The 20,368-nt window shown below is 42.2% G+C and overlaps 1 protein-coding gene across 3 annotated transcripts in view; it reads right to left on the bottom strand.

The window, feature by feature from the left end:
* The window catches only part of ARL8A (ADP ribosylation factor like GTPase 8A), a 59,651-nt gene extending 40,320 nt beyond the window's left edge, over positions 1-19,331 (bottom strand). The window contains exons 1-2 of one of the 3 annotated variants that reach the window (XM_042465191.1): positions 19,119-19,254; positions 5,154-5,241 (exon numbers count right to left, since the gene is read on the bottom strand). Coding sequence is in view for 2 of the 3 variants with exons in the window: in XM_042465187.1 (XP_042321121.1) it covers positions 19,119-19,241 (123 nt within the window). In the remaining variant the exon portion in view is untranslated. Of the gene's footprint in view, positions 1-5,153; positions 5,242-19,118 lie in introns of all 3 variants that reach the window. The other 2 variants (XM_042465187.1, XM_042465188.1) reach the window with 2 other exon arrangements.
* Positions 19,332-20,368: the final 1,037 nt, after the last annotated feature.

Genomic DNA, 20,368 nt, shown 5'->3' with positions numbered 1-20,368 from the left:
CACCACCACTGCATCAAAGACAGAAGCAGGTGGCTGGAGATCTCCTCTACAGTAATCAAATCCCTTATATAAAGTAAAATGGTATAGTATTTGTGGGCTTCAGATGGCTGGAGAGCTACATGAAATTTCAAAAATCTGCTTTTTAAAAAATGCATGAAAAGTAAGAGTGGACTTGCTGATGATTGGGGTGGTGGCAATAGCAAAGGAAGGTGGTGGATGGCAGGCTGGGAAGCACACCAGAAGCTGGCAGGTAACAGGACTCAGGAAAAGCACCTATGCACGGATGGGCAGCCTGAAATCCAAGTTGGTCTTCTCCAGCCACATCTCTCTGCAGCCTGCAAATAATGTATCATTTTATTTTATATTAGGGATCTGGGCACTCCAGCCACTTGTTTCTGCTTTCGAGCAGACAGCTGCAGCATTCCTGGTTGTTCGTTCACAAGGCAGAAGTGAGCAGCTGGCAAATATTACAAATAAATAAACAAATCCAAAATGTGAAACACTTCCAGTTCCAAGCATTTCTGATAAGAAAGAATCAACCTGCATAACTTGCATAACAAGAATGCAAGCCATCTATATCAACTTCAGGGTGTGCCAAATACTGAAGGCTCATTCTGAAAAGACCAATTACAAAGGAAAAGCTGGACCAGATGCCAAATAAACTGAGTCACATAAGCCATATAATACAAGTTGAGTCTCCCTTATCAGAAATACTTGATACGATAAATGTTTTGCTTTATGGAGTTTTTCAGATCTGAAATATTTGCATATTCATAATGAGAAATGGGACCCAAGTCTAAACATGATATTAATTTATGTTTCATATACACCATATACACAAAGTCTGGAGGTAATTTTGTACACAGTATTTATTTCAGATTTCACAATTGCGTATAAGGGAGACTCAACCTATAGCTAAAATCCCAATAATAATAATAATAATAATAATAATAATAATAATAATAATTATTATTATTATTATTATTATTATTATTTACTTATACCCCGCTCTTCAGCCAAGGCTATCAGCCAGAATGAAAATGGTGCTATAATCAAAGTCCAAGTCTCTAACTCAAATATTACTGTTAAGTGTCAACACAAGTAGACCCACTGAATCAATGAGTGGTTAAGTCAGCAATTAAGTTTCATTGACTCAAAAGATTGAATATATTTAGCACTAATAGGATTCAAGGCCTGTGATGGTTGAGCCTTTTTGCCATGCTCAATATGAAAATGGCTACCTTAAGTGCATATGCACTCTAACACTACCCTACATGAAGAATAGAGAGCATGAACCACTGTGAAGTCAAAGGCTTTCATGGCTGGCATCCATAGTTTTTTTAGGGGTTTTTGGGGCTATGCGGCCATGTTCTAGAAGAGTTTATTCCTGACATTTCACCAGCATCTGTGCCTGGCATCTCCTCTGAAGATGCCAGCCACAGATGCTGGCGAAACATCAGGAATAAACTCTTCTAGTACATGGCCACATAGCCCAAAACCCCACAAAAAACTATGGTTGAAACACTGCTAAACACCTGTTAAAAACATATTTTTGTTTACATTGACATTTCCTTGCTGGAGATCACTGTTAGTTCTTTCCCCGCTATATGCTGTGTTTTTATTCTCATTTCTTTAAAATCATTTTCAAAACTGTGCACAGGTTAGGGATCTTACAATATAAGTGGTATACAAATATCGCAAAGAAATAAAAATAAATACATAAGAGCATTTTCCTCTACAGAAGACTATATAGCCTAGAGCAGAATTATTCCCTATATATGCAAAGCATACCCCAAAAGATAAAAAGGTGCCTTGATTCTTGATAAACAGTTTGTATGTGCTTATCAGGGTCAGAAGAATGACTGTGACACATCCCAACTGCATTCCCTTTTGAAGTTCTTGTGTTGAGTAATTATGCTAGAGACCATGATTTTATGGGCTATTTGTTAATCTGTCTCCCTCACTTCACATAACTCCTTGTATTGCCCTCAGATTCACCATACATCTGGCAGCTAAGTTTTCCCATCACCCTTTCATTTACAAAATACCACTAGAAGGCTTCAAACCTGCGGGGATTTCTTAACTAAAGCAAGGAGTCCTCAAATTCTCCTTATGCTCACAGAAATCTCCCATAAGGCTATAATGAATGAGATGCCACTTGCACACTCAGGTTTGTACCTTTAGATTTACAGCCCATAGTCCCCACCATAACTGTAAGGAAATGATCTCATTCCGTCAGCCATATGTCATTTATGCTTACAAATGAATACCATTTTCAATTTAGGGTGGGAACTGTAGGTCTAGGATATGGGCCCGTTACAGACGGGCTCTTGAGGCGCCCCCATCACGTGCTAGGGGTTGGACGGGGACCTAGCGTCCACACCGGCCTCACTCCTAGCACGTGACAGGGGCGTAATAATGGTAGTGCCCTATACACACAGGCGGCGCCATTATTACGTGTCGGATGCATAGCGTCCGCATGTCGCGCAGCACTTATGACGTCGCGAATGCACCATTGGCGCCTCGCGGCATCATAACCGTGCCGCGGGAAGAAGCGCCATTTTGGGGCTTCTTTTTTGCTCCGCGCGGGAGCCGCGCAGTTTGGCTGCTATGGCTCCCTCGTGGAGCAACCAGCAGCGCCGGTAGACCACCGCTTTTAGGCGATCTGTAACGCGCCATAGACTCCCTTCTCTTAGGTCTACTTGTGTGTACGCTGTTGAACCTAAAAAGAAACTCCATTCTCTGGACTCACAGTCAGTGGATGCTCTTCAAACATTGGTACACAATACAGAGAGACTGAGAACAGAGCATCACAACTTCAGTACTTCGCATTGTGAGTGACCTACATATCTGTAACATGTGACCCAGGTTGTCCTTTGTGAAAAAGAAAATTCTGGTTTCAAGAGTGTGGAACCTTGAACCTCTAAATGTTTTGAACTACAGCTCCCTTACCATTAGCTATGTTGGCTGGAGATTCTGAGAGTTCGTTTGAAGGCCCACAGGTTGAAGGCCCCATTCCAATTCTACACCCTTAAGTAAAAAGTGTGGTACATGAGGCAAACCAGTAGAGCTTGTTCAAATTCTAGCATGTTCTGTGAGAAATGCCTGGTATTTGGAATACATGTACTAAAGATGGTTTGTTGTAGTTGTGCTCCTTTAAGTTGGTTCTGACTTATGGCAACCCTCACAGAGTTTTCTGGGACTGAGTTTTCCATGTGACTCGCCCATGGTCAGCCAATGGATTTCCATGGCTGAACAGAAAATCAAACCCTGGTCTCCAGGGTTGTAGTCCAATGCTCAAACCTTGCTCATGGCTTTATACCTCCATGCTGGTATAAAGATGGTGCTAAAGAGGGAAGCACTTTGTATATGCTAATAGCAATAAATTTAGGTGCTTTAGTTTCAACCCATAGGTATCTTGAAGATGGTCACACCTTTATTATTTTTGAAGATGGACATACATAGTTAATAACAAAAACATTTCTCTTTAGGATAATAATACCTATTAGCATAAATCATAGAGAACAAGTATGATATGATAACTACTAAAATATAACAGAAAATTAAATGATAATTAGAAGCATAGCTTTCATCTGTCTTAACTGCAGGTAACAGTAGGCTGAACATGAGCTTGGGAGGATGAAGAGCTAATGTAAGGATGTTGTTCTGTAACTTTGTGTAGGTTAGTGCAGACGGAGAAAAGACTGTAGAATTGAACTGCTTTGGATTTCAACTTATGCAAAATAATAATAATAAAATAATCCTGAAACATCTGCAGTTGCTTAAACTTAGAGCAAGAGTAAGTGATTTTAATCAGAATTAAAGCAGATGGACTAATCTCTCTCTCTCTCTCTCTCTCTTTCTCTCTCTCTCTCTCTCACACACACACACACACACAGAGTAACTGGGCTGACCCACAGTGTAAGACACACAAATACCCTGTTATATGAAGGGTTGGGGAACAGGAGTAACAGAAAGGAGTAAAGGAGTAAGAGGGTTTTTACAGGAATAAGAGTAGGAGTAACATTAAGAAAAATATCTTACTCTGGAGTAGGACAAAGAGTAACCGCAAAATAACCACTACTCCCCAGCCATGGTTATGTGGGTGGGCTTGCAACTTGGTATGGATTTATAATTTCTCTGTGTTTATCTGCAAAGCTGTTTTATAAAATGCTTTAAGAATGTAGCAGCAAGAAATAGGTAAACATATCTGGGATTCAAGGATATAGCTGTGTTAGTCTGTAGAATCAGTATGTAGAGAAATCTTGTAACACCTTTGAAGCCAACTGAAAGAAGTTGGCAGCATAAGCTTTCATAGACTTCAGTCTACTTCCCAAGCATCTGAGGAAGTAGACTACAATCTATGGCCTGTTACAGACAGCCAAAATAAAGCTGCTTCGAGTCACAGTGGAGGTATGGTGTTTCAATGATGCATGCGTCCTAAGAGTCCAGAAGTCGCACCAAAGCCATGCTCCAGCCCTAAAGACTGGAGCGTGGCTTTGGTGTGGCTTCTGGACTCCTAGGACGCATGCATCATTGAAACACCAAACCTCCACTGTGACTCGAAGCAGCTTTATTTTGGCTGTCTGTAACAGGCCCAAGAAAGCTCATGCTGCCAACTTCTTTCTTTCAGTCAGTCTCAAAGGTGCTCCAAGATCTCTCTTCAACTGGGATTGTCAAACATAAAAAGACCTTTCTGCTTCTCTCTCTTGTTGATTTGACGGTATTAGATAAAGGAAATAAATGTAACCACAAAAAACAATAACCTCATTTATGCTTCTGATTCCTGATTTCAGACATCAACCAGAAAATAATTACCTTACCTAAGCACTCTGCAAAGGTTAATCACACAGTTGCCAGCATAGTACATTTAGAAATAGTTGGGGGTGCACCTGTAGAACCAAAGGTTTTGAGATTGATATGTCCAGAATAAGATAATACGTAATATAGAGAAAGCCTAGTCATGTGATTGCAAAATAGGCAGAACCTTATTAGCACCTCTTAGTCTCAAATTCTCATAAGCTATTTTAGATATTTGACAAGATCTACTATATTAACATGATTCAGTTGAACTATCTTGGGTATTTTGGCAGAAATTAATTAGCATCAAATTAATGTTATACCTTTTATACATATATGATAGTGATGGGTACCTTCAGTACTCTTCCTTCATCCCTTCAAGATGGCTCATGTTGTATGTAATCGTGTGACAGTGCTGTAGATTTCTTCCCCTTCAGACTCCTAAAGAAAAAGGAACTGGTCTCTCTCTGTTGAGCACAAGTACTCTAGAGAAACCCAAGCCTCTTCTCTGTGATAAAATCTGTTGGGAATTGTGCATATGTAGAATTCACATTCTCTTCTTTTGGTGTAGTTAACTGAACTGTTCTTCATTGTTCAGCTTGTGAGCTACTTCATATTTAGTATGTACAAGTAATCATCCTGCTCATTCTTTCCATGTTACTGTTTTACCTCTCTACCATTGCCACTTGCTTCCTTTAACGTCTCTCACTCAAGTATTCCCTCGCCACAAACAGCAAAACTGGACTATCATAAAAACTGACTTGAGTCAATGTAGGCAGACAAGAAATATAATGCAACATACTTTCCGGGATGGAGGAAGGTTAGACTTGCCTTCCTTGGTCTGCAAAGAGCACCTAGCACAATTATACAGTGGGATCTTGGTATCCACTGAGGTTTGTTCTAGGACCCTCCTGTGATACCAAAATCTGTGGATGCTCAACTCCCATTATATGCAATGGCACAGTAAAATGATGTACCTTAAATAAAATGGGAAAACCAAGATTTTTGGAATTTTTGAAAAAATATTTTCAAGCCATGGATAGTTGAATCCGTGGGTAGGGAGAGAGCTGACTGTACATTTTAGAAGGAAGGAGTTGGGATAGACTGACATCCTATTATTATTATTATTATTATTAACCTTTATTTATAAAGCGCTGTAAATTTACACAGCGCTGTAGTCCCAACTAGAACAAAAGCATTCAGTCAAATGTTGAATGGTAAATCACCTTAAAATAAAACCCTATGGATTCAGAGGCTGTTACAGACTGCCAAAATAAAGCTGCTTCGGGTCTCTTTGGAGTAGGCTTGCCATAACCCGGCGGCCCCCGTGCCGTTCACGGTTTGGGGGCCCCTCCCGGTCCCGGTCCGGTTTGGGCCCCACCCGTGCCTTGTTCCCGGTTTGGGGGCCGCTCCAGCCATTGCCGCTGCTGTTACGCGGCTGCTGCGGCGCCAACCCACCTCCTCCTCCGGCTCCGCCTTCCTCCTCTTCCTCGGCGGGCAGCAGAAGCGCCGCCGCCACCGCGCCCCCACTGGGAGGGCTTGCGCGCTGCCCAGGCCCCAGCGGGCCGGGGCAGCGTGCGCGCCTTCCCCACTTCCCACCCGTGCGCGCGCGCCTGCCTTCCCCGCTTCTCTCATTGCGCGTGCGCGGCTGCCTTCCCTGCCTCCTTCCACACACGCGCGCACCTGTCTGCTTCCCTCCACATGCGCGCCAGCCTTCATAAGGGGGAGGAGGGGGGAGAGGAGGAGGAGGAGGAGAGCAGCAGAGCGGAGCAGCAGCCAGCAGCAGCACAGCAGCAAGGAGACGGAGGAAGGGTGCCTGAACTTAGGCCAGGGCGAATGGGGCAAAGGAGGAGGAGGAGGAGGAAAGCTGAGTCAGTGGGCCATTAGGTCTGGCCTTGGTTTTTGGGGGTTTTAAATTATTTTTAAATATATAAAATACTTATTTTATTTAATTTTTAAATTTTATTATTGCTTTTTATTTTTTATTTTATTTATTTTTATTATTGCTTGTTTTTATTTTATTTTATTTAATTTTTATTATTGCTTGTTTTTATTTTACTTATTCATGTTTTATTGCTTGTTTTTATTTATTTTATAATGTTTTGCTTGTTTTATTTTATTTTATTAATTTTTATTTTGCTTGTTTTTTTTATTTTATTATTTTTTTTATTGCTTGTTTTGTTTATTTCATTAATTTTTATTACTGATTGTTTTTATTTACTTTTTAATGTTATTATTGCTTGTTTTTATTTACTTTATTAATGTCATGCTTTTTATTTTATTTTATTAATGTTATTATGCTCGTTTTATTTCATTTATTAATTTTTATTATTGCTTGTTTTTTTTTATTTTTATAATGTTATTATTGCTTGTTTTTATTTCATTTCCTTCTTTTTATTTGCTTGTTTTTATTTTCTTTCATTATTTTTATTATGCTTTGTTTGTTTTATTCATTAATTTTATTATTGCTTGTTTTTGTTTTTTTATTAAATTTATTTTGCGTTTTTTAGTTTATTACATTATTTTTATTATCAAATATATACACCCTGCCTTGTTTTTTATTTATTTTTTTCTTATTTTTTATTATTAATATATGCAAGTGCTTTTTTGTGTATTTATGGTGCTTGAATGCTAACAAGTCTGCCTTTCTGGCCAATTATATGTGGTGGTGGTGATGATGATGATGATGGTGATGGTGGTGATACTGATATCAACAAGCTCTGAGCCAGTGTAACTTGCTATGATTTTTACTAACTCCATGCGCAGTGAGAAAAACCACAGTCCCTTGCCCAAGTCCACCCTTCTGAGAAGTACAGTTGAACCCGAGGGCAGTCCATTTCTGCCATCTGTCTAAGAATAATGCCAAAATGTCCCCATTTTGATCATGCCTAAAACATGCATTGATATTACATTTTTTTTTAAAAAACTCTTTTTTGCGTGTCCTCCATTTTTATAAAAATGTGTCCTACATTTGAAAATGTTGTCCTACATTGGTTTGGAGGTCCTCACTTATGGCAACCCTACTTTGGAGGTATGCTATTTAAATGATGCATGGATCCTAAGAGTCTGGAGGTCGCACCAAAGCCACACTCCATTCCTAAGCACCGGAGTGCAGCTTTTGGTGCAGCTTCTGGATACTTAGGATGCATGCATCATTTAAATAGCATACCTCCAAAGAGACCCGAAGCAGCTTTATTTTGGCAGTCTGTAACAGGCCAGAGGGTCTACTCTAGTAGGACTAAAATAGGATTTAGGCTATAACCTCCCATGGCCAATTACTATGGTACAAACAACAGGATCAGAGATGCAAACTGTTTTTACCTTACTGCCTCTGGGAAAAAACACTGCAATTACGGCAGTAACAGAGGTATGGGCTCATTTCCCTGTAAAAAATATGTACAATTTTTAAACAGTTTTATAGTATTTTAATGTGGTGATTTTAAATTGGTTTTAAAACTTTTTGTAAACATTTTTAATTTGTTGTTCTGGAAACTGCCTTGGATCCTGTCCTGGGAGAAAAATAAATATAAATAAAGCAAACAAATAAATAAATAAAATGCATGAGGTCAACTGCAATCTGCTAACTAGGCAAGAGAGAGACTATACCTCTATATTACATTAAAATAAAAATGTGACATCCATATTCTAATAAGAGTTTATGAATGAAGACTACCTGAGCAGGCCAGTATTATATGGCAGCCTGCTGTTATATTGTCCATTCAGGATTTAAATGTAAGGATTAAGATCCTATCAAAGAGAGTGCTGAGTGTCTCAATTTTAATTCCAAAGAGTCATAATTTATGGTTATGTTGCATACTGGAGAAGCCAGTAATTGACTGTAGCATGCTGGCTCAGCCAAAGAAAGAGTCACCGCTTGGGCAGTAATGATGAATTCATTCCCTACTCCATACTTGGAAATATGGGGAAAATCCTGCATAAGTAGAATCAATGATAAGGTAAGACAGGGATGATTCTACAGGAGAGAAAAAAAACCTAGAGACTTTTGTATATCCACAGATTCTGCATCTATATATTCAACCATCCATGGTTTGAAAATCTTCCCCTCCTCCAAAAAGCAAAGTGTGATTTTACATTTTATGTATGGGACACCATTTTACTACACAACTGTATATAACAGGACTTAATCATCCACAGGTTTTGGTTTTCAATGGGGGCCCTGGAACAAAAGCCCAGAGGATACCAAGGGCCCACTGATCAACGCAATACTACCATATTTTCCCATCAATTCCACACAATTCTTTGAGGATTATATTAGACAAATTGCATATATGGAATTCTGCATGCTTCTTGAAATAGATTTATAAGTCTGGCTTCATTAAAAAAAAGAAGAAAAAGCACATTCCTAATCCTCGAGGTTTTGCGATTTGTGGCCAGCATGCCTGCAAGAGTTTCTGCTGGTAAAGCCTTTATGCCCTGCACATGTCTATCCTTCAGGGCTTCTATGTTCAGCTCCCCTCACTACACATTTCCACATTTTCCTTGCCAACCTGTCTCCTGTATTAAAAATGAGTAGTATTCTACATGCACACATTTTACTAATACTGTATAATATCCAGTGTAAACACAATTCTCTCTATGAAGACTTCTCTGGGATGGATACTGTACAATCTCAATTATGCTCCTTTCTTCAAATTCTAAAATTTGACCCAACATTCAGAAAGGAGCTTCATTCCTTCTAATCAACCAAGGACACAGAATATGAAGAGGTGACTTATAGCAAGAATGGAAATGTATATTGGTCCAGCCATCTCAGGATTGTCTAAATCAGGGGTGAGCCAGTAAAGGGGGCAAGAAATTGTTTGAAAAGGGGGACAGTGGTGTGTGAAGGGCCTTTCCATCACATTTGGAGGCCCATGGACCCCCAGGGGTAAAAAAAAGAGGGGTTAATTTTAAAAAATTTTTTAAAAAAATGCCCCTCCATGTTTTGGCCTCCCCTGGGCCAATATAGGCTCTGGAGAAGCCTTTTATAAAACAGTGACTTCCACTTGCTGCTGGTAAAAAAGGTCTTACCTAGGCCTAAATGGCTCAGGAAGGTTCCAAAACATGGTGAAAATGCCTCCATATCCCCTTGAGATTGTTTGATGGCAAGAAGACCCTTTCTCTCATTTAGCCTGGGGCTTTTCACATTCAGAACATGTGCTCTACCAGTCAAAGCTTGGACAAGTTACTTTCTGGACTGCATCTCTGAAAATTCTCTAACTAGCATGGCCACTGATAATACAATCTAGGAATTCTGGGAGCAAAAAAAAGCAGTTTTTTTCTAGCTCTGCCCTGCACAACAATAGAAGCCATTGAGAAAAACTCATGCCTTGTGCATCTGCCCACAATCCCAAGCTACACAATATAGTCAAAGCACGAACTCTCAAACCAAAGTGGGAGTGGGTAAAAAAAAAAACACAAGCCACATGTTTAATTTGCAAGCTTCCAACAACTTCCAACAACTGGTATCTGTTTTAGTAACACAATCAGAAGCAACAGAGACAGTTTCTTTAAGTACTCTTAAGAATACTTAATGTCCTAAAACTACTAGCATTTTAATAAAGGCAAGAACATGAAAAGAAATCATAAAAAGAAAGAATGAATACACAAAATATTTTTATTATAGGGATGTGTTGCATTCAATGTGTTGCATTCAAAACATGCTGTGGTAGTTTTTTGTGGGTTTTTCTGGCTATGTGGCCAGAGTTTCTTTCTGACGTTTCACCAGAATCTGTGGCTGGCATCTTCAGAGAAGATGCTGGCAAAACGTCAGAAAGAAACTGCTAGAACATGGCCACGCAGCCCAAAAAACCGACAAAAACTATGGATGCCGGCCATGCTGTGGTAGCTTTATGCTCCATATCTACTACCACTTCTTGACCAGAAATCCGAGAAAAACTTGTGAGATAGTCCAGCAGTAGATAGAAAAGTTCAGGTGATAACGGGGAATAACAACGAATAGGCCATTCAGCTAGTTAGTTGAAAGACTGCTTTGAATAAAGACTGAAGGACTGCATGCCTTACTCTGGATAGTTCCAAAGACATATCATTCTATTTGAAAACAACAAAGAACCCAGGGACTCACAACCACCAGCCCATAAAGTAGATTAGCCTGAAAATATATGACTGGGCCAAAGACTTCCATGGCAGAATACAGATTTGAACCAGTTCCTAGCTTGTTCCAGTTTAATTCCAATACTCAGCACCAAGGCAGGTTACTAGTGACCTTCCAAAATGTTGTTGGACTGGAACTCCAAGACACCCTAGCCAGCACATCCAAGGGTGAAGTATGATACTCATCCTACACCATTAGTGGGTCAAAGGCTGTAAATTGGTTTATAGCAGTGGCAATACCACCATTTTCAAAAAACGACAGTTAGTGAAACAGTTTCTCAAAAACAGTCTGCAGCTTCCCCCACCTCCCAGGGAACAGGCTAAATCCCGGAGCAAAGAGGAAATAAACCCAGTGCTCCCAGATAAGGAAATCATATGACTCCAAGCAAAGTCTCTCCTGCCAAGCTAATCTTCACCAAACCATCTAAGTGCCTTTCCTACTACTGCCCCCAACATACACCGAGAGCTGTCAAGCTGATCGTGCTCCACTGTTCCCAGAGCCCCACTTTGTGCAAAACAGCCACCACAGCTACAAAATGACCACAATCCTCAAGTAAGGTTCCTTGCCTATCAACGTATTCTGCTCTGTCCCTCCATTGCTTCTTCTTCCACTTCTCCTTCTCCTATACTGTATACTACTCCAAGCTTCCCTTGTGTCATCCTTGTTTTCCCCTCTTTCCATTTCCCTCCCTCCATCTGTGTTCTTGCAGATTTGTCTTCCATTTCTATCTCTCCTTCTCTCTTACTACAGTGCGCCCGCATCATATGCGGGTGCATTATACGCTGCTTTCAGCATACGCCACCAGCATACCCTGAAAGCAGTGCTGGTTCTTCCGGTGCCATGCACCAGAAGAAACAATGGTGCATGTGCCCATGGTGCGTGCGCGCCACATGCCGCCTCAAGCATGAACCCCGTTACTTGTAATGGGGCTTGAGCATATGCGCTTTTTGTTTTATCTCCAGACCTGCTCACCTTCTTACACAAAATTAGTTGTGTTGGAGAAAGGAGTGGGAGTGGTAGGTTAGTTAAATGGTGAATATGGGTCCCACATTAATAATGGAAATTCAAATCAGCATCATCACAAGTGAATGACTGGCCCAAGAAATGTGGAAGTCACAACCACAAGTGATTTCTGGTTCCCTGACTTCACATACACTCTCCAGTAAGAGCTATTTTGATGAGTGCTTTCAAAATCCAAGATAGAAAGAAGAAAAGCAGAGACAGAGAGAAAAGTTCTATCAAATAAGTGACCATCTGCCTCTCTTTCCATTCCACCTGCAATTGCTCTGAATGGTTGGAAATCATCTAAGGTTTTCAAAAAATCTCATTATGGTCTTGTTATATTTTATTTATTTTTGTCTCATGTTTTCCCCAGAACTGGGACTTGGCAGGTTACAGCATCCAAAACAGATGTTTAACTTGTTGCCTGTGGGTTCCATGTTTGTAAAGCTTTCAGGCCCTGACTGCTGAAAGCTCATAGAAATGAACAAGAGCAAGGAGGTTTGGAGGCCTTGCAAAGCTATGTCTGAGACCGTAGAGGAGGTACTGTGAAGAAGAAAGGACAGAACCATGCTACAGCAAAGTCACCTCAACTATAGATCCATTCATGTGGACAACATTAGAAGCCTTGCTGCAAATGCAAACAGATACATCAGATAGAAGACCCAGACTGTTTTGCTGCTTACAGCACAGCTGGGGAAACTACAGGCAACCCACCTTTTTTGCATGCCAGAAAGCCTTTTCAACTCTTCACCCTGCACTGCTTCACTCTGCACCCTCCCAAAAAAAAACTATTGGGAAAAATTGCAAACAAAAATGATAAAAATGGCTCAAATGCCATTCTTGGAAACCCCTCAAAAGATGCAGATCCAAAAAAATGCACAATCAGGCCCAAGAGATGTGCACATTGCAATCAGAAGTGATTTCTGGTCACTCTAAGGCCAAAAACCACATGTGAGGCCTGTTGTAGGTATAACTACTGGCCTCTGCTGCAATTGCCCAGCCCAGATTAGAATAGGAGTGTAGAAATGCAGGTCTAAAGCCCAGCTCAACCACAAAGCTACCTGGGTGGCTCCTGGGCCCATTCTGCCTCACTTTCATATCAATGGCTTGCCGAGAGAGTAAAATGAAGGGAAGAAAATCAAATGTCCCATTTTCAACTCCTGGAGAAAGAGAAGATACAAATGTAACATATAAAATGGATACAAGTGTAACAAAACAAATAATAAACCAGATGTTGTACTCTTATACATATTCCACAGAAATAGTCCAATGTGACAGGAGTTATACAGAAAGAAACATACAGAAAGCTATTTTTCACTAATAAGGATCAGCCATCTTGCATGAAGCCATTACACTACATTATCTCATATAATGCAGCCTCTCTATAACTTTGTGCTTACCTGCCCCTTCTCGTGTCAAGAAACCTGTATGGCTTCCTAGGCCAAAAAGAAAATAACTATTGCTATTATCTTTTTTCTTGTTATACATGTGTGCTTTTTTAAAATACTGTGATTGTCTCTAAGACAAGTTTGAAAAGTCAAGGGTTTTGTTTTGTGTTTTGCTCAAGAAGCTCTTCCGCTCATTAGACATTCAGGGCTTGCACAGTCTTCCTGGAAAACAGGCTGGAGATGCAAAGAATAAATAGCATGACATCAGGTGCCAAAAGAGCAAAACCTGACTTATTTAGAAGGGCCACTTTACTCTGGCTCAAAACCAATTTGTTTGTCTCTGTGAAGAAACACAGCAACCTATTCTATAATGCCACCACATAATATGCTGTCGTCATATTGCAAGTATAGTACAAATAACTCCTTTAAAATCTTATACTGAAGCACAACAATCCCCTACTCACAGTTGTTTTATTCAACAGCACTCGGAATAGTGACTGCTTCAGGCTTTGTGTTCATACCAGGAAAAAAAATTATCCCCAGCCAAATAATTGCTTCCAATTATGTTACAATATTATAAAATATTCTTACAAGCGACCTCCCTCCTTCAGAAGGGATCGGGTGGATTATCTGAGGCAGCTTTCCCCTCCGTGCACAAGCAATTATAAAGCAACCATGTATATTGAAAGCTCTCTGTAGGGCATTGCTTGGGAGGTCTCTAGCTACATAACTGCAGTTAATACTATGATGAAGATTTTAAATAGGTCATATGTGTCCAAGGACACAGCCTTATTATTTATTGGAGACTGCTATTTACAGAAATGCTGCTGTAAGATATGTTTATCAGAGCTGGCCTCAACAACGATCCAATTAGGTTAATCATCATCCTCACCACTGATTTTATTAAAAAGAATGCAAAAAAAAAAATACCCTGTCATTTTTCAGATTTGTCATGTAATTAGAAAATTCCTTAACAATTAAGGAATAGGCTCACCTTATGGGTTCACCTTGACCCTAGAGTCAAGACAAATCTATCATAGGATTTTTCTTGGAAGGTTTCTTCAGAGGGGGCTTGCCATTGCCATCCTGAGGCTGAGAGACTATGATTTGTCCAAAATTACCCAGTGGGATATGAACCCTGCTCTCTAGAGTCATAGTACAATGCTCAAACCACCTTCCTAGCATATTTATGGGCAAGTGATATCCATCAAGGACTTTCCTACTCACACTCTTCCACGCAGCATTGCTAGGTCCCCTTTGCAAGGGCATGAACTTTCATCATGCATGAAACCGAGGAACCATCAACCACCACATGCTCTGCAATGCTTACTGCAAAATAAATGTTTAAAGACAGCTGGAAGTGGAGCTTGGATTTTATTACCACTTATTTAGTCACATCAAAGAAATCATGTGAAGCCCTACATACAGAACATACAACAAAGGCCCTGTCCTTGAAGCTTATAAACTGTATTTGCCAAATGTAATTGGGAAGTAGGTCAGGAGCTGACAGGTTGTGGGCAATGTGTTGGGTGTGTAGGGAACAAAAAGTGGTGGAGGAGCAAGAAAGAACTCTCCCTTCACAACTACAATGCTCTAAGAAACAGATCTTAATATAGTACTTAAAAAAGGAGAGGAGTCAACTGATAAAGCAAGTTGAATAAGAAACAGCATGGCAGAAGGCTTGAAGAGTGAAAATGGAGAAAGAGACAAAGGCAACTGAAAGCAGATGAGCTTGTGCAGTAAAGAACAAGGAGGACTCTTGCTGTCAGACACAAAAGCAGGGCCCAAGGGAGTGGGAGGCGCCTCCCTGCTCCATCTACCAGCTTACCCTCCTTTCTCCCACCTTGGAATTCAGAGGCCTTAACTGTAACAGAAGTCAACTAAAAGATTCTTCAGCTTATACCCAGTTCTCCATAGAATAACAAATAGTGAAATGAGTAGTCACTGCCAAATATCTATATTTTGCACAACAAGCTGTCTTGCTCATTCTATCATAAGCTGTATCTTTAATGCTGCTCTGTCATCAGGAAACTGGGAAGCAGTGCCAATATGACACCACCTTTTTTTGTAGAAGAATATTTTCAAAGCAGGCAACTGTGTCAGGAGAGCTTTCATACCAATGATTTCCAAATTCTGATCCTCCAGGCATTAACTGTCATGGCCAATGATCTGGGATTCTGGGAGCCAAAGTCCAAAACTTCTGTTTTACACAAATCTTTTTAAAAACATGTTACATATACAAAATCCATATCAAATGTAAAGCAAAACCTGAAGCTAGACCAGAATGGGTTAATTTTCTCTCCATTCCTTATCACTACCACTCTGCTCTCTTCCCTTAAACTTACAAAGCAGCAGCATGGCTCATTACATTTTTGATACCACAGCATAACATGCTCCTGCAACATCCAAGGCCACCAGGAAAAAAATGAAAAAAGTTATTCTCGTTTCTTGAAATTCCTATGCAATGTTGGAAGGATATAAAGAACTGAATTTACATTAATTACAACCAGGAATCCTGGCAGAGATTATTGCAGCAACAAGCCTCTAGGAGAGAGATGGGCAACCATGGCCCTCTGAATGTTTTTGATCTACAGTCCTAGAGCTTCACCGTCATCAGGAGATTCAGAGTTGCCTACACCTATTTCGGGCCTAACTAGAGGGCTCTTTGCAGATATTCCCTGTATAAAATGAAGAACAGGGGCTCCTACACATGGCTAATGAAGACTAGGGGGCTCAACAGATCTCCCCAACAGATCTCCTCCAGCCGGCCCTTTCCTAGCCTGATCAAGGTCATGGCAAACTCATGTCGCAGCCCCAATCCAGCTTTTCGAGGGCGCCATAGCTGTGGCAGCACAGCTATATGGCACTCCTTCGGTGCCGTGTCATTTGGATGAAGTGCCAGAGGCATGCCAAGCACCGTGTGGAGTGTCACGTGGTGTCAGGGCACTCTGGGGGCAGAGTGGGGCGTGCATCATGAGGATGCTATGCCCTGACTCTGCCCCCAGACTGGCCTTTTAGGCCAGCCTGTAAAGGTCCTAGGAGATCTTTAAGTCCAAACCTGTCACAAAAGAATCATCAACAGCATGACAGAATATGGGAAAGCAGGGAATAAGTCCAGGTTTAAAATCCCTTTTGAAAATTAATAGTTTTGCTCATTTCACTCCCCCATTCCAATCCTGGCCTGTGGAATACTTGTCATTTTTACTTCAAACCAGTGCTTGGCTATGAAATTCACTGTGCAAGTTACCTCCTTTCTAAACCCAACTATTACACAGGGTACTGTGGGATTAAAACTAGGTAAAGCTATTTTTACCTTTATAAAATCATGGGCAGAACTGGAGGTGGTGGGAAAGAATCTAAAATCATGAAAAGAAGGAAAGGTGCAAGAGTCCTGAGCTGAAACCAAGCTTTAGTTGAAACCTCTAACAACCATTTATCAGACCCCTGGCTCTTTCCAGAAAATACTAAATCAATGGTCAATAACAGAGCATCTCTTCTAGAATAAACACAAGAGAGAAAATGCCCTATTTAGCATATTCCCTATATGCACTGTCATTGCCTCAGCACCCAGAAGTCAAAACAGAACATAAATGTTGAGAGTACTCTATATTTGAACATCTCTAGATTTCCTTCCCTCCAATAAAACAAGGAATGCAAAGAGAAGCCAGGACAATGTATTCAAAAGTGCTAAGCACAAATCATATTTAAAACTTACTACCAAGTGTTGTGTTTGGAATCATTATGTGATTGGATAGCCAGCATCACCTGCAAGAAATCACTTACAATAAGGAAAAAAACCTCTTTTAAAATGATTGGGCCAGAGATGGGAAAGTGATAAAACACTAGACTTTTTTTTAGGACTCAGTGAAGCAGAAATTCTGTGTCAAGGTGGTCTCCCAATCCAGATCTATTGAAAGACTGACAGGGAAAAGCAATACAGTTGGCCCTCTGTATCCATGGATTCCACCACCGACAGGTTGAAAATACTTCTACTACTACTTATTATTATTATTCCCCAAAAAACAAGTCTTGATGTTGCCATTTTATATAAGGGACACCATTTTACTTATACCATTCTATACAATGGGACTTGAGCATCCAAAGATTTTGGTATCCACAGGGGTCCTGGAACCAAACCCCAGCAGATCCCAAGGGCCCACAGTAGGCCAATATAGCCTTCATGACTGTCATCCACTTCCTCCTACCAACAAAATTGCTTAGCATTCAAGACAGGCATCACATGATTGTGGCCTGAGCCATGCTGCAATCCCACTTCCAGGAAGAGCAGAAGATAGAAGCACTCGTTCTGCAAACTCATCTAGAGAACAATGCATCCCCACTAAATCAACCTGCTTTGATGGCTCTGCCAGTTTCCCTTCAAGGCCTTCAGACCCAAAAGCTTACTCCTAGCTATCTGTCAATGTTCCCCGTGACCCACTGTCTCCACCCCACATATTGTTGTCTCTGGTGGATGTCTCCATTCGCCCTTTCCTTGAATGCACACTTTCAAGCTACTACTGCAGATGCACAAGGGAAGGAAGGAGGGGAAGGGAGGAACACAAGGCTAAGTAAGTCATGGCTTTCCATCTGGGAAATTCTCAGCAGCTGGGATGCTCCAAATGGCTTTTCTCAAGTCTGTGCTAGGAAATACATGTATTTTCACAGAAAACCCTACCATAATTTTAAATTGGCTTTCTGAGGTTTCTAAAAAATATGATAATCACACATGCACAGGGCGCTACTCATCGCTGTATTGATCAGAAAAGATGGAGAAGGAGTTGCTACCAGCCATCACAGGAGGTGCATCTTTGCGCTCCACCAGGGACCCAGCCTTAGCCTAGATTTCCCCTCCCCACAAAGGCAGCCTAGGGCTCCCAGCCTCTCCGATCCAAATGAGGCCAGAAACCCCGAGGGAGGCTTTTATGATTCATGATCATCCCTCATTTTTAAATTTTATTCTCTTCTCTGCCCATCTGGAGCCACCAGAAACCTAGTCAAGGAGACAAGCAAAGTGACCCTCAGCGGATGGATGATGCAAGGTGAGCAGAGGCCCTCCTTTCCCAGGACATGTCTTCCATTTCAACCTCATGTCCAGGAGGAATTTCAAATTGTCTTCCATTTTGAGCAGGACTAAGAAGCATGGATTTCTATTTTATATGACTGTTTTGTTGAGTGTTTCTATGTTGTAAGGTCCTCCTTTTTCCTGGACTGTCTCTCTATTTGGCGGTGACTTCTCCCTCTCTGCACTTAGGACATCTGGTCACCCTGGACGGGAAGGGATGGAGTAAGGGGGCAGGAATGCTCAGGAGCATTTGCCCGCATTGCACACGCCATCCTTCCCTCCCTCCCTCCCTCCCTCCTTCACATTTGCAAGGAGACCAGGATGAAGGAGGGAAGACAAGGCAGGCCCCATCCATGGGGAGGGAGGGAAGGAGGGCACCCCCAGCATGCCCTCCACCAATCCCTGGGAGGGTTGCCCCTCAGGTCTCCTACCAGGCCAGGAGGAGGAAAAAGAGGAGGAAGAAGAGGAGGAGGAGGAGGAGAAGAAAGAGGGGGAGGAGACAGAGGAGGAAGCAGAGGGGGGAGGGGAAGAGGAGGAGGAGATAGAAGAAGAAAAACAGGGGGGAGGGGAGGGGCAAGAGGAAAAAGAGGGATAGAAGTAGGGGAGCAGGAGGAAGAGGAGGAGGGGAAGAAGAAGAGAGGAAGAGGAGAAGGAGGGGGAAAGAGAGGGAGAAAGAAGAAGAGGGCTCGGAGGCTGTCTGCTCTCCTCCTCCTCCTCCTTCCCTTCTGCCTTCTCCCTCCCTGCTCCTCACCGCGATGACGTTGACGAAGGTGGTCTTGCCGGAGTACTGCAGCCCCACCAGGGTCAGCTCCATCTCCTCCTTCCAGAACAGCGCCCGGAACCAGTCCAGCAGCTTGGTGAAGAGCGCCAGCATCCTTGCCCCCCGATCGCGCAGCAGCACCGCCAGGCCCCAGCCTCCGCCCCGGAACCAGCCGCCCTCCTCCTCCTTCTCTGCCTCTGAGCGGCTGAGGGTGGGGCCAGGAAGGCAGGGACGGAGACGCTAGTCTCCCCGCCTCCCTCGTCTGCGCGGAGGCAGCCCCAGCGCCCCCTGCAGGAGGGGAGGACTCTCTGCCAGGAAACAAGGCGGCGGCTTTAGCCTGGCTGCTGGTGGAAAGGCTCGGGCCTTTCCTTGTTTGCAGAGCCAGGGCTGGCGCTTTGGGTTTTGGCTCTGGATAGGCTGCATCAGGAGAAGTGTAGTGTAGACACAGAGGTCAAGGGAAGTCATAGTGCCACTCTGTTCTGCTCTGGTCAGGCCCCACCTGGAACATTGTGTCCAGCTCTGGGCACCACAATTCAAAAAGGATGTGGAGAAACTGGAGCCATGTGTCCAAAGGAGGGCGACTAAAATGGAGAAGGGTCTGGAAACCATGAAGCCCTATGAGGAAATACTTAAGGAGCTGGGGATGTTTAGCCTGGAGAAGAGAAGGTTAAGAGGTGATATGATAGCCCTGTTTAAGTACTTGAAGGGATGTCATATTGAGGAGGGAGTAAGCTTGTTTTCTGCTGCTCCAGAGAACAGGACCCAGAACAATGGATGCAAGCTGCAGGAAAAGAGATTCCACCTCAACGTTAGGAAGAACTTCCTGAGAATAAGGGCTGTTGGACAGTGGAACACACTCCTTCCTCGGAGTGTAGTGGAGTCTCCTTCCTTGGAGGTCTTCAAGCAGAGGCTGGATGGCCATCTGTCACAGGGGATGCTTTGATTGAGAGTTCCTGCATGGCAGAATGGGGTTGGACTGGATGGTCCTTGGAGTCTCTTCCAACTATGATTCTATGACCAGGCTTGGCCATTAAACCCACTGAATGATGCTTGGGTGAGTCACACTCTCTCAGCCTCAGGGGAAGGCCATGGCCAAACGTCCTCTGAACAGATCTTGTCAGAAAATTGTGATAGAAGTCACACTCTCTCAGCCTCAGGGGAAGACCATGGCCAAACGTCCTCTGAACAGATCTTGTCAGAAAATTGTGATAGAAGTCACACTCTCTCAGCCTCAGGGGAAG

Source organism: Sceloporus undulatus, chromosome 4, assembly GCF_019175285.1.
Source record: "Sceloporus undulatus isolate JIND9_A2432 ecotype Alabama chromosome 4, SceUnd_v1.1, whole genome shotgun sequence".
NCBI lineage: Eukaryota > Metazoa > Chordata > Lepidosauria > Squamata > Phrynosomatidae > Sceloporus > Sceloporus undulatus.
This window is presented reverse-complemented; position numbering and strand designations above follow the sequence as displayed.